The sequence below is a fragment of the Camponotus vicinus genome, unplaced genomic scaffold (genome assembly GCF_025532165.1).
Source record: "Camponotus vicinus isolate PSW18456_S1 unplaced genomic scaffold, iyCamVici1.0 SCAF_10, whole genome shotgun sequence".
In the NCBI taxonomy this organism is placed as follows: Eukaryota; Metazoa; Arthropoda; class Insecta; order Hymenoptera; family Formicidae; genus Camponotus; species Camponotus vicinus.
Genome location: NW_028141946.1, coordinates 12,052,337 through 12,064,375, shown reverse-complemented (window position 1 = coordinate 12,064,375; position 12,039 = coordinate 12,052,337). Strand labels below are relative to the sequence as shown.

The window sequence follows — 12,039 nt, the reverse complement described above, 5'->3', positions numbered from 1 at the left end:
CGGGCTCGGGAGTTTCTGAGAATTGCGATCGATCGGCGCTTCTGAGAAGCGCGTTGCATTAGGCTTGAGCACTTTATAGCGACTTATAATATTGCATATGTGAAATCATATTTAAAACTTTACCTATAAAGTTAGTAATATTGAAGTTTACATGATTATGCATATATGTATCAATTCAGCTTTTTATGCTCTTTAAGTAAAAATTATTACGAGATTTATATCTATATTATTTTGTGAGTTAATAAAGAATTAAAGATTTTTAGGTTTAAAACTATGTGTTAAAATAATGATATACATATAGTCGGTGTTGAGATGTATACATATATATATATGTATATATAACTTATTAAAATCCTTTAAATTTAAGTTTTTAACTTTTATAGTATCAGGGTAATATCCCAATAAAGGAGGTATACTCTTGTATGTCGGTAAGGTTAGCAACATCATTATCTTAGGTTGGTATTACCGTCAGTCGGTAAAGTAGGAAGTGACTTTATCTTCAGTCGATAATGTCGGTAACTGTATCATCATGTCGCCGGTAACTTTTTCTGTCGGTAACTTTTACTCTGTCGGTAAGGTAGAAAACCATATTATCTTCTGTCGGTAACTTTTGTGCTGGTGACATTATCTTCTATCGGTAAGGTAGAAAACTATTTTATCGGTAATTTTTATGCAGACAACATTATCTTATATACTACCTTAAAATTATTTCTATTATTCTTAAGTGAGGTTATGTTATGTATAGCTAGCTTCTTAATAAAGAAAGATTACTTTCGGAGACATTGACAGTAATATACCGCGCGGTGGGATAATATTGATGTGTCCCCCTGGAAGGAGACGAGACTGGTCCTCCTCCTTAAGGGGGGAAGGGACTCCGCGGAGCCATCGGCCTACCGGCCTCTCTGTTTGCTGGATGAGGTCGATAGGCTGATGGAGAGAATCGTGGTGAGGCGGCTCAATGAGCACCTGAGCGGGAGCGGGGGACGCAACGCGCGACAATTTGGGTTCCGGGCGGGCCGGTCGACCATCGACGCAGTTGATGATCTGCGGGCCTGCTCGGAACGGATGATCCAGGGGGGTGGGGTGGCGTTGGCTGTGTCCTTGGACATAGTCAATGCCTTCAATACCCTTCCGTGGGATAAGGTGGACGCGGGTCTTCGAGCACACGGGGTCCCCGGATATCTGGTCAGGATGGTCCGGGCCTACTTCGTGGGTAGAGGGATAGTCTTTCGTGACGCGGGGGGGGGTTGAGGGGGGGAGATCCTTCGCGGGGTTCCACAGGGGTCCGTCTTGGGGCCCCTGTTATGGAACCTCGCGTACGACGAGGTCTTGGGGAGAGTCCTTCCCCCCGGCTGCCACGTCATCTGTTACGCAGACGACACCCTTGTGGTGGCTGGGGGGAGGAACTGGGAGGACGCGATCGTGGGAGGGAATATCGCGGTGGTCGGAGGTATCAAAGGCCTGGGTCTGGGGGTGGCCCCTCTCCAGAGAAAGATAGGGATATATGTGGGAGGAGGTCGGACGTGTCTTTACGCCCATTTGATCAACGAGCGACAGAATCCATCCGTGGCAACGGCATTGACGCATATCCTGTGGAGAGAGCATTCACACATTTTTTCAGCCTAACGAATAATTGCTAGAAAACAATATTCGCAGACTAGAAAAATATGTGAGGCGCAAGTGGCTGGATCGGGAATCGAACCCGAGTCTTTCGCTTTCCGGGCAACTGCTCTAGACCACTGAGCTATCCAGACCTCACACCTAATGCTGCTTTTTAACACAGTGATATGCGACTCCAGAGCGATGTTGGTATCTTGCTCGATGGATGCAATGCCGATTGCCATGGAGGATCCTTGAAAAGGTCGCTCGCTGACCAAATAAGTGCCGGTGGAGGTATTCGCGTACATGCTGGCTTCCGACTGGCCTTCCGTATGAAACGGCACCGACGAGCACAACGCCGTAGAGTGACCACATCCCCCAAGATCCCTCTAGTATATACTAAAATCCCCACTGTACCAAATAGCAGTGGCGGATGGACCCTAACATAGGGCCGGGGCAGGCCTCCAGATCCCTCGGAAGACAGAAACTATCTTTTTTCATGATGGCTCCCGAGGAGCTCCCCCAGACTACCCCTGACGGTAGATGGACACAGGGTCGAAGTGGGGACACGGATGAAGTATCTGGGTCTCCACCTCGACGGTAGATGGGAGTTCGGGGAGCACTTTGCTCAGCTGGCCCCCAAAATGGGGAGGGTGGCGGCCTCACTCTCGAGGCTGCTGCCCAACCTTGGGGGGCTGGACGGCCGTGTCCGCAAATTGTACGTGGGCACGGTCGGTTCGGTGGCCCTTTATGGGGCTCTGATCTGGGCGGGTGCGGCCTCGAGGTTCACGAAAATTAGGGGTTTCCTGCGGGGATTACATAGGCCCATCGTACTGAGGGCCGCCCGTGCATACCGCACAGTGTCGTATGCGGCGACGGCGTTGTTAGCTGGGGCTTCTCCCTTGGAGCTTCTGGCTCAGGGCCAGTCAATGACGTACTGGCGGGTCCGGGAGTTCCGGGAGAGGGGATTACCGATGGGTCCGACGGCGAAGAATGCCATCAGACGCCAGGTGGTGGACTCTGTCCTCGTGGACTGACGGAGACTACTGTCTGGGCCGGCCTACGAGGAACAGAGAGTTGTGAGGGCGATTTTGCCGGTCTTCGCGCAATGGATGGGGAGAGGCTGGGGGCAGATGACTTTCAGGGTGGCGCAGGTGCTGACCGGACAGGATGTCCGCGGGGTGCCATCACTGTGGGGAGGACCGGGACACGGCGCAGCACACCTTCGAGGCGTGTGTGGCCTGGGGGGTGCAGCGCCGTGCCCTGGTCCATGTTATAGGTGAGGACCTCTCCTTGGTGGCGGTCGTTAGGGCCATGACGGAGACGGAGGAGTCCTGGAGGGCGGTAGCTTGCTACTGCGAGACCGTCATGACGGCGAAGAAAGAGGCCGGAAGGGAGAGGAGAGAGAGGAGAAGGATGCCTCCTCCTCCACCACGGGCACAGGGCCCCAGGAGGGTGTTGCGGGGGAGGAGGCTGCCAGTGCCTCTGGCCCTACCGCGGAACCCACCCTGAGGAGGAAGAAAGGAAGTACCCTATAGGCAGAGCGGAGGGGTAAGGGGGCTTCCGGGGACCGGGGAGCCTCAGCTTTAGTATGGCCCCCCTGCAGTGTCCCCCCCTCCTGCCCCCCTCACGGCACAAGAAGAGGCCCCGCCACCGGGGCCACGGCGAGCCAACAGTGGAAGAAGCCACGTCACTAGGGGCTGCAGCAAGAGGGAAGCAGGCGTGGAGCGGGGAAACTCCCGCCTGCATTTCCCCCATGGATGGTACCGGGAATGGAGATGTCCCCCCCCGGTAACTACAGAAGGTAAGGCGGTGAGGGGGTCGCAGAAGAATGCTTCGGCGTACCCGTGGCTACCCATCGCAAAACCGCGGTGGAGGACACCCGCAGGGGTTTTAGCCGGTAGGAGTCCGGCATAACCTCCTCTCCCTTCCCGGGGAGAGAAGGTATCCATGAGGATTTCCTCTGCGCAACGAAAAAAAATAATAATATTGATGTACTATGAATATCGGCGATAATACATTGCGTGGTGGGATTATATAATAAGAAATATTGGCGATAATAGATCGCGCGGTGGGATTTTAGTTAACAATATAAATTATATTGACAATAATATGTATCGCGATAGGATTAAGATTTATATGTTCATCGATGGGATTACAGTTTAAAGATTATAGAGGCAAATTTTGCGTATTTGAATAAGAAATAAAAGTTCTGTTGCGGGACATAACAGAGGACTGAGCGGTGATAATGTCTGGACGTGACGATCAACTGTAGTTGGAGTTCTTCATATCTCCGCGTTTCGCTCCCAAGCGAGGAGCAAGTTGGGTGGAATCCTGACCGTCGGGTCCTCAAGATCGTAGATGACTGTGGGACAGTCACTCAGGCTATCCGAGCTGTCGTCCGCTGCCTCAGATTCGTCTCCAGATTCCTCTCCGGCAGGTATTATTTGAATATCCTGCTGACTGCTGGCCTCGGGGTTGAACTCGGGGGGCAAGGGGGCGAAGGAGAGATTTGCGGAGATATTTTCGCGATTTTCCGCGGACGTTATTATGTCAATCGGAATTTCGTCCCTATCTACGAATAGACGGCGTACGACGGGCGGGAGGAGCGATCCCTCAATAATCGTTGCCTTAATATTTCTCGTCGTCTTACGCCCGCATCGCGGAGAGAGTTCTCGCGGCGAGTAATAGGATCCGGACGTCGAGCGCTAACCATGGTGAAAATTTGTGAGGGGTCACCAGTTGATGCACTGCTGCAGATGTTGGATAAAGATGACTGGTCTCCGTAGAGGATTGTCCGCCTCGGCGATGTCCCTTCAGGAGAGTCAGAGGAGCCGGTGAATAATCGACAGAAGACCCAGATTGCAAGTTTGAATGCACTTTATTTTAAAGTAAACTCGATACAATATTTGACGGCTCTAAGACGCTTGGTATATCGGTTGCTTCCTTCCTTCTAGAGAGCTGGTGGTCAAATGCACGGAAGACTGAGCTGCGCTCCCTGAAGTACCCTCTGGTCCCTACTCCATGCTAGGTGTCCGTGGTGGAAGGAGAATGCGTGCGCTCCCGGGCGTAGGCGGCTCGGCCGCTATTTGCCGCTATAGCTGCCCTTCTTCTTCGGACACGTTGTGACGTGGTGGGCGTGTCCTTGTGTGGGGATAGTGGGGGCGACGGAGCTGTCAGTCGCGTTTGTGCGTCGAGCTCGTAAATTTATTTTACAAAGGTAAACTTTTATAATAGTTTCTTAGCTACCAGAGTTCTTGCTATTTGCATGCATATATTTTCCATTGCAGAATTTTAAGTTCTCTTAAGAGAAATGTGAACGGTCTTTCTAGCATGCTCCGTTCAAAAGTAAAATATTACATTAAATATAATGGTCGTAATCGTTTAAAATTGTTTAAATAAATTCTGGTATCATAAACTATTATAATTACAATTGTTTTATATTATAAAATATTCGCTTTATATATATATATATATACATATATATATGTATGTACATATGGATAGGTATGTATATGTGTAGTACATATATGTATGTACTGTTAATTAATATTGAAAACTTAATTGTGAAGAGTAATATAATTATTTGGTACTAATAATTTTATTCATTATAGTTTTTGAGATGAAGAATGTGACTGTCGCGCCTGGCAGTCGCGTCGGACCGTCGGCGGTCATTTTATCTTATCGCCGCATGAGCTTATGGCTCGAAGTTTCGCTTGTCTCTTGGTGAGTGAATTTATTTTTATAAAGCTTTATAAGACGACTTAATAATTTCGCTTGTAACAATTCTTATTCACATAGCTTTTTGCTATTAGTTTTATTATGTAGGATATATATATATAGGTAGATATTACTTCCTCCCCGTGAGGACCACCTTGTCGTGGTGGGGAGGCTTAAGGGGTCTCGGTCGTCCGAGGCGCCTTGGGGGGGGCATTGCCCTCTCTTGGCGGCTTGGGCGGGCGGGGCCCTGAACTAAGAGCCCTCATTGTACTTCCTCGCTCTTTACCCGGTGGGTGCGGGGCTTGCCATGCCCCCGGCGGGTGGAGAGCGAGAAGGGGGGTTCCGCTCCCTCCGGGCACCTTGGCCTGATGCGGATAGGGGAAGGTAAACCCTGACTTCAAATACCCGGCTTCAGGGAACCGTTAGGGTTGGGAAAACACCCCGTCCCTATCTTCTCTAATTCATGTTCCGCTCCCCAAATATCCTTCCACGTTTCTCTTTCCTTTCACACCCATCCTGGTATCCTACCCATGCCCCATCCTTCCGTATGTGTGTGTGTGTGTGAATGATGATGAATGGCGGTGGAGGGTCCTTAACCCCCCCAGAGAGACGTCACTCTGGCCAAAAAAACGCACATCCTCAATGAACATGTCACAAGAAAAGAATATACCCTTACCTATCCCAGGGGTCTCGGATGCCCCAGGGGTCGGCGATGCGCGTGGTATTGTCCCTGCCACGCCTTTGTCGTCATCGGACGTAGGGCTAAGTGCGGTATTGCCAGCGGGCGCCGCGCCGGAATTGACTACCGCTGCTGAAGGAGTCGTCAATACGGATCCTGCACTTGGAGAGCCCCAGTTTACATCCGGGGAAGATGTGGCAATTGCGGACGCAATTGACATGTCGGTAGACATGACCACTGAAACTGTGGAACATACAACTCAGGTGCAGAGTTCAATAATTGATGAGACCTCTAAGTCAACAATAGTAGATGAAACTCCTAAAACAATAATAGTAACGGAGGATGAAAAGATGGATAGTTTCTCAAATATCGGAGGACACAAACTTGGAGGCTACACAACGACCGCCTAAGCAGAAGCTTGAGAAAACCTCAGATCGTGAGTCACAAGATGGTGACGAGGATATTTCGAAGCCCAAAATATCCGTCAGAAATCGGAGACGACTGACTAACGAAGGGGGCATCCGACAGTGTACATTCAACCCCGATATAATAGAAACGATAGCGAAAGAGCAGTTGAGGAAGGTGGGTCGTCCCAAGAAGAGGACCAAAGCGATCGATCCGGAAATTGCTGAGAGAGCAGTAATAGCAAAAACGGGTATAGCTCCGGAGAAGCTTGAAGAGGATCTGCTCAAAGGCATGACTGCCTCAGATATTAGTGCGCAGGCACTAGAATATATCAGTGACATCGAGATAATCCGGGTAAAGAGTGATAGGCTACAAGGAGGACTTAGCGGAGAACTCCGTAAAAGAGCAAGCTGCCTAGAAGACATGATTAGAGCCTTACAAGCTAAGGCTGAGTCTAAGGGAGATCCCACATCCCTCAAATACAAGATAGAAGAATTATTGGAGGAGATCAGGACAAATAAAAAGGAAGAGGAGAAGCGAAAAAGAGAAATGATTGAAATGAGGGAGATTATTCGTGATCTAAAAAAGGAAAATAAGAAAATGAGAGAAGAAATGAGAAAAATACGAGAGAGTGTAGAAAGGAAGGGAAGTATGGACAGAAAAAGGAGTTTGGAAAGAAGTGAAGGAAAGGACTCCTTGAGGAAGAAGAGTAATGATTGCCAACCTGAAAGAAAGGACTTACCTGAGTCTTATGGCGAAGTTCCTCATGTCCAGGATGGAGCAATGTTGTCCCACGATGGCTGGCTAGTTGATCCTGAAGTTGGCTGGTCCCAAAGCGAGGAGGTGGTGATGAGACCATCTTTAAGCGGTAAATCCGTTCCCATTCCTGTTAACCTAAAACAAAAAGAAAAATCGGAGGTAATAAGTAGACAGATTAAGACCCTGGAGGAGGTCAGGGATAAAATCCGACAGATAGACAAGGAGAGGGTACAAGGAAGGAACACGGAAAGAACTGGAAAGTTGCGGGTACTGGAAAATATACAATTGGTCAAGCCTAGAGAGGAGGAGTCAGGAACAACGCGTGTGGAAATGAATAAAAGAAGGAAGGTTGGAAACGATGACCAGCAGGACAGGAAATCGAAAGGAACGGAGGAAGGTGTATGGACACGTGTAACAAGGAAGGACAAAAGGAAGGGAAAAGGGGAGGGGGGAGATCAGAATCCCCATGGGACTCATGATCTCCACTTCCCTCCCCCGAAAGGACAGGGAAAAGGTAAGGAGATTCCCAAGAGAAAACTGCCCAAGACAGCGGCCGTCAGTATTAAGGGCAGCGATACTAACTTTTCCTATGCAGAGGCGCTCAAGAAGGCGAGAGCCCAAATTTCCCTAACCGAATTAGAGATTACTGCTCCTAAGATCAGGAGGGGTCCACTATTATCGAAATTTCGGGACCTGATAATACAGAGAAGGCAAATAAACTTGCGGTTAAACTGCAAGAAGTGCTTCAAGGAGAAGCTCTTGTAACCCGACCGGTTATAAAAGGCGAGCTTCGTATAACGGGCCTTGATGAGTCCGTCACCGAGGAGGAAATACGATGGATGGTAGGTAAAGAAGGCAACTGTGACATCTGGAATGTCAAAGTGAGTAAAATTAGAATGACTAGAAATAGTTTAGGCATCACTTGGGCCCGTTACAAGCTGCCTTAGATATCGCCAAAAAAGGCAAGATACTCATTGGTTGGTGGATGGCCAAAGTAGAGCTGTTAAAAGCGAGGCCACTGCAGTGTTTCCGTTGCTGGAGGCAAGGACACGTAAAAAACACGTGTCGGGCGGAGACGGACTTGAGTCACTGTTGTTTTCAGTGTGGTCAGGAAGGACACACAGTAGCCGAATGCAATAACAGGCTAAAATGTAAATTGTGCTCAAGTTTAAAAGTAGACGACAATCACAGAGTGGGATCTACGCGTTGCGTAGGTGTAAAAACCCCTTCTGTAAAAGATAAAATGAATTTACCACCTGCTAAAACTGATGTTAATTCGGAGCGGAGGTCCGAATATGAGGAGATGGACATGACTATGGCTACGACGACTAGAACACTGACTAGAAATGGCAAGAAGGTTGCTAAAATTAAAGTAGTCCAGTGCAATCTGAATCACTGTCGGATTGCTCAGGATTTACTAATGCAATACGAGATAGAAGAGAGAGTAGGAATCAGTGTAATTTCAGAACCATATAGGATTCCCGAGGACCCCACATGGGCCAGTAGTGCAGACAATAGGTCTGCAATACATTGGAATCAAGAACACGTCAGAGGATCTGGTGTAATAGTCAGGAGAGGGCAACGTTCCGTTGCCATGAAATGGAGCGAAGGCAATTTTAGTGTCATCGCATGCTACATCTCTCCGAACTCGAACGTTGACGAATTTGCTGATTTTCTAGACGAGATGGAGGAGATGACGCGAGAAATTGGTAGTAGCGTGATCATTGGAGATTTTAACTCCAAATCTAAATTGTGGGGATCTACCAGTACAGATTTTAGAGGAGAGAGACTAGAAAGATGGGCGGCTGCCAATGAACTAAATCTAGTAAATGAAGGCAACAACCCAACGTGTATAAGACCACAAGGTCGATCAATTGTTGATCTGACATGGGTCACGGCTGATATGAGTAAGCGGATTGACGCATGGGCGGTATTATCTGAGTACACTGCGTCGGACCACTTATACATTGGCTTTATAATACGAGGCTCTGAAGAGAAAAATGTACATAGAGCTAAAAAATACATAAGATGGTGTCACAAAAAGATAGATAAAGACATATTTAAAGAAACTCTGGAGTGGAGTTGCAAAAGAACACCATCCCAAGAATTAACAGCAGAAGAATCTGCACATGAAATTAGAAATATTATCACAAATGCATGCGACGCAGCCATGCCTCGTGCTAGGCGCGTACATAGAGATTCTGTGTATTGGTGGAAAGACCACATCGCAGAGCTACGCAGGATTTGCCTGGGTGTGCGAAAGAAGTGGCAAAGACTCAAAGGTAGACGACGCTCCGTTTTGGAAACGATACTGGAAGCAGAGCTTGAATATAGAACAGCACGATCCAATTTGAGAAAGGCCATAAACACGGCGAAGGCGCGAGCATGGGCGGAATTAACCGCCAATATAGATGCAGACCCATGGGGTCTGCCATATAGGTTCGTCCTCAAACGATTAAGGAGAGCGTCTCCGAGCCTCTCTGAAATACTGGATCCAGAGGTTCTCAACGACGATTGATCGGCTGTTTCCAACGGACGAGAATTGGGATCGAGAACGTAATACACAGATTTTACCCCTAGATGATGAAGACAAAATTACAGCATTAGAGGTGCATCGTATAATGAGGAAAAGATCTACGCCGAACACTGCCCCTGGGGCGGATGGCATCAAGGCTCTTTACCTCAAGAAAGTGCCGGACATTGCGATAAGCAGAATAACGGACTGCTTTAACAAATGTCTCGAGGTAGGTAAATTTCCGAAAGAGTGAAAACGCGCAATTTTAGTACTAATCCCCAAGGGGAGAGTCCTTGAAAGAGTGTTGGCGCGCAGAATAGAAGACTGGATGTATAATAACTCCGAGTCCAGACTAGCAAACAATCAGTTTGGTTTTCACAGAGCGAAATCAACGTGCGATGCTCTATTATATGTACAAAATTATGTTATGGATGCTTTTGATAGCAAGGAAATGGTCATCGGAACTAGCTTAGATGTGATGAATGCTTTTAATTCCATCAGATAGCCACACATCAGGAAGGCGTTGCGAGATAAGGGCTTCCCTAACTATATTTGTCGGATAATTGATGATTATTTATCAGATCGAAGTATCGAGTATAACACATGTGACGGGAGAATGATAGTGCGCCAAAGAAGTGCTAGAGTACCTCAGGGCTCCGTCTTAGGCCCGGTTTTTTGGAACATTGTGTACGACTGGGTGCTTCGCACACCAAAGAGAGAAATAGTGTCGTAATTGGCTATGCGAATGACACGTTGATACTGACTCGTGCGGCAATGTTGGTAGTAGCGGTGAAGAAAATGAACCTGCAGATTAGTAAAACCATTAGGCGAATCAAAGATCTCGATCTGGCTGTGGCGGAGTCGAAGACAGAAATTGTTGTCTTCCATAGACAACGAATTCCAATAAGAAACCCTCACTTGAGGATCGGAAATGAGTTGGTGATATCTAAACCAACAATGAAATATCTTGGTATTTACCTGGACCAAAAGTGGTCATTAAAAAAGTCATGTTGACTATGTAGAAGATAAGGCATCGAAGATCGTCCGTGCTTTGAGCAGGTTAAAGCTAAACCTACGTGGTCCAGGTGAAAAGAAAAGGAAGTTATACGCTAATGCGATTAATTCGGTACTTATGTACGGGGCACCGATTTGGAGTGAGGCAATTAACGGCTCACCCAAATTACAGAGCCAATTGAGGCGTGTGCAGAGAACACTCGCTATACGGGTGGTGGCTGGCTACAGAACGGTATCGGCTGATGCCGCGCTACTTCTTGCGCGCATGCCACCTGCCAGTATCCAAGCTACATACTTTAAGAGAGTGTACATTCGAATTTGTGACCTCAAAGAAAATGGAGAATGGTCTAGGAAGTCTGAGAATGAAATTAAGAGCGACGAGCAGACTCTTCTTGAAAGACAGTGGAAGCTTTATCTCCAGCGGCCGGATACCGCTGGCAAAAGAACGTGTGAGGCAATTGAGCCGATCCTTGCCAGATGGGTGCGCAGGAAGCATGGAGAAATAACGTTTAGGATTACGCAGCTGGTGACAGGTCACGGCTGTTTCTATACCTATTTATATAGGATAGGAAAGGCTGATAGTCCATTGTGTCCGTATTGCGAACTGGACAACAATTCTCCGGAACACACGCTTCAAGCGTGTCAGGAATGGCGGGAGCCTAGGCGGAAGCTGATGGAAAAGCTAGGACCGGACATTAGATTACCCATAATCATGCATAAAATCTGTGAAGATAAGGATGCTTGGAAAGCATTCTTGAAATTTGCCGAAGAAGTAATGCTTAAGAAAGAATGAGCGCATCCGACAGCGAGCAGCGTTAGAAATAGAGAGTGATTGAATGACGTAGAGACTTCTACTTCTATTTCTTATTCTTATACCTAGAATATACTAACACGATGATGACTTACCTGGACTTGTGGATTCCAAATGTTTCATTTGCTCTCCGCCAGTATCGGGGCACTCGGATTTGACATCAACCATCGGAGTTGACGACGCCTAACTATCTGAGACATAAAACTGAACAATTGGTGCGCGTGCGCATTGCACACCTAGATACGATTCACACACGCACACATACAATACGCGGGGTGTGTTGGCTTGAAGCCAACTCCCCGCGTTCAGACGATCTCACCCACACAAATACACAATACATGCACAACAACAAAACGTGTAGACGATACAGAATAACATACGCTATAGCGTTCTTACACGGCCACACGCACAAACAAATACACACACTACCCTGACAGGCAAACAATCATGCACACATACACGCAAACATGGAGGTGAGCGTGCAAGCGACGCGCGCGCGCACACACACACACATACACACACACATACATACATACA

The 12,039-nt window shown here is 47.8% G+C and overlaps 2 protein-coding genes across 2 annotated transcripts; both read left to right on the top strand.

Annotated features, from left to right (window-relative positions):
* Window positions 1–7,969: 7,969 nt before the first annotated feature.
* LOC145960051 (uncharacterized) lies at window positions 7,970–9,680 on the top strand. The gene is made up of 2 exons (XM_083079322.1): window positions 7,970–8,004; window positions 8,078–9,680. Exons 1-2 carry the CDS (start codon window positions 7,970–7,972, stop codon window positions 9,678–9,680), a joined length of 1,638 nt encoding a protein of 545 aa, XP_082935448.1.
* A 771-nt stretch (window positions 9,681–10,451) lies between these two features.
* On the top strand, window positions 10,452–11,484 carry LOC145960050 (uncharacterized). Its single transcript, XM_083079321.1, has 2 exons — window positions 10,452–10,647; window positions 10,700–11,484. The coding sequence occupies exons 1-2, from the start codon at window positions 10,452–10,454 to the stop codon at window positions 11,482–11,484; spliced, it is 981 nt and encodes a 326-aa protein (XP_082935447.1).
* The last annotated feature ends 555 nt before the right edge of the window (window positions 11,485–12,039 follow it).

Bases quoted from the DNA above. Each gene is read 5' to 3' on its own strand.
- LOC145960051 (XM_083079322.1), top strand. From the start codon at position 7,970: ATGAGTCCGTCACCGAGGAGGAAATACGATGGATG. The intron at 8,005-8,077 runs GTAGGTAAAGAA...GAAATAGTTTAG, and splicing joins AGGAGGAAATACGATGGATG to GCATCACTTGGGCCCGTTAC.
- LOC145960050 (XM_083079321.1), top strand. From the start codon at position 10,452: ATGTTGGTAGTAGCGGTGAAGAAAATGAACCTGCAGATTAGTAAAACC. The intron at 10,648-10,699 runs GTATTTACCTGG...TTGACTATGTAG, and splicing joins ACCAACAATGAAATATCTTG to AAGATAAGGCATCGAAGATC.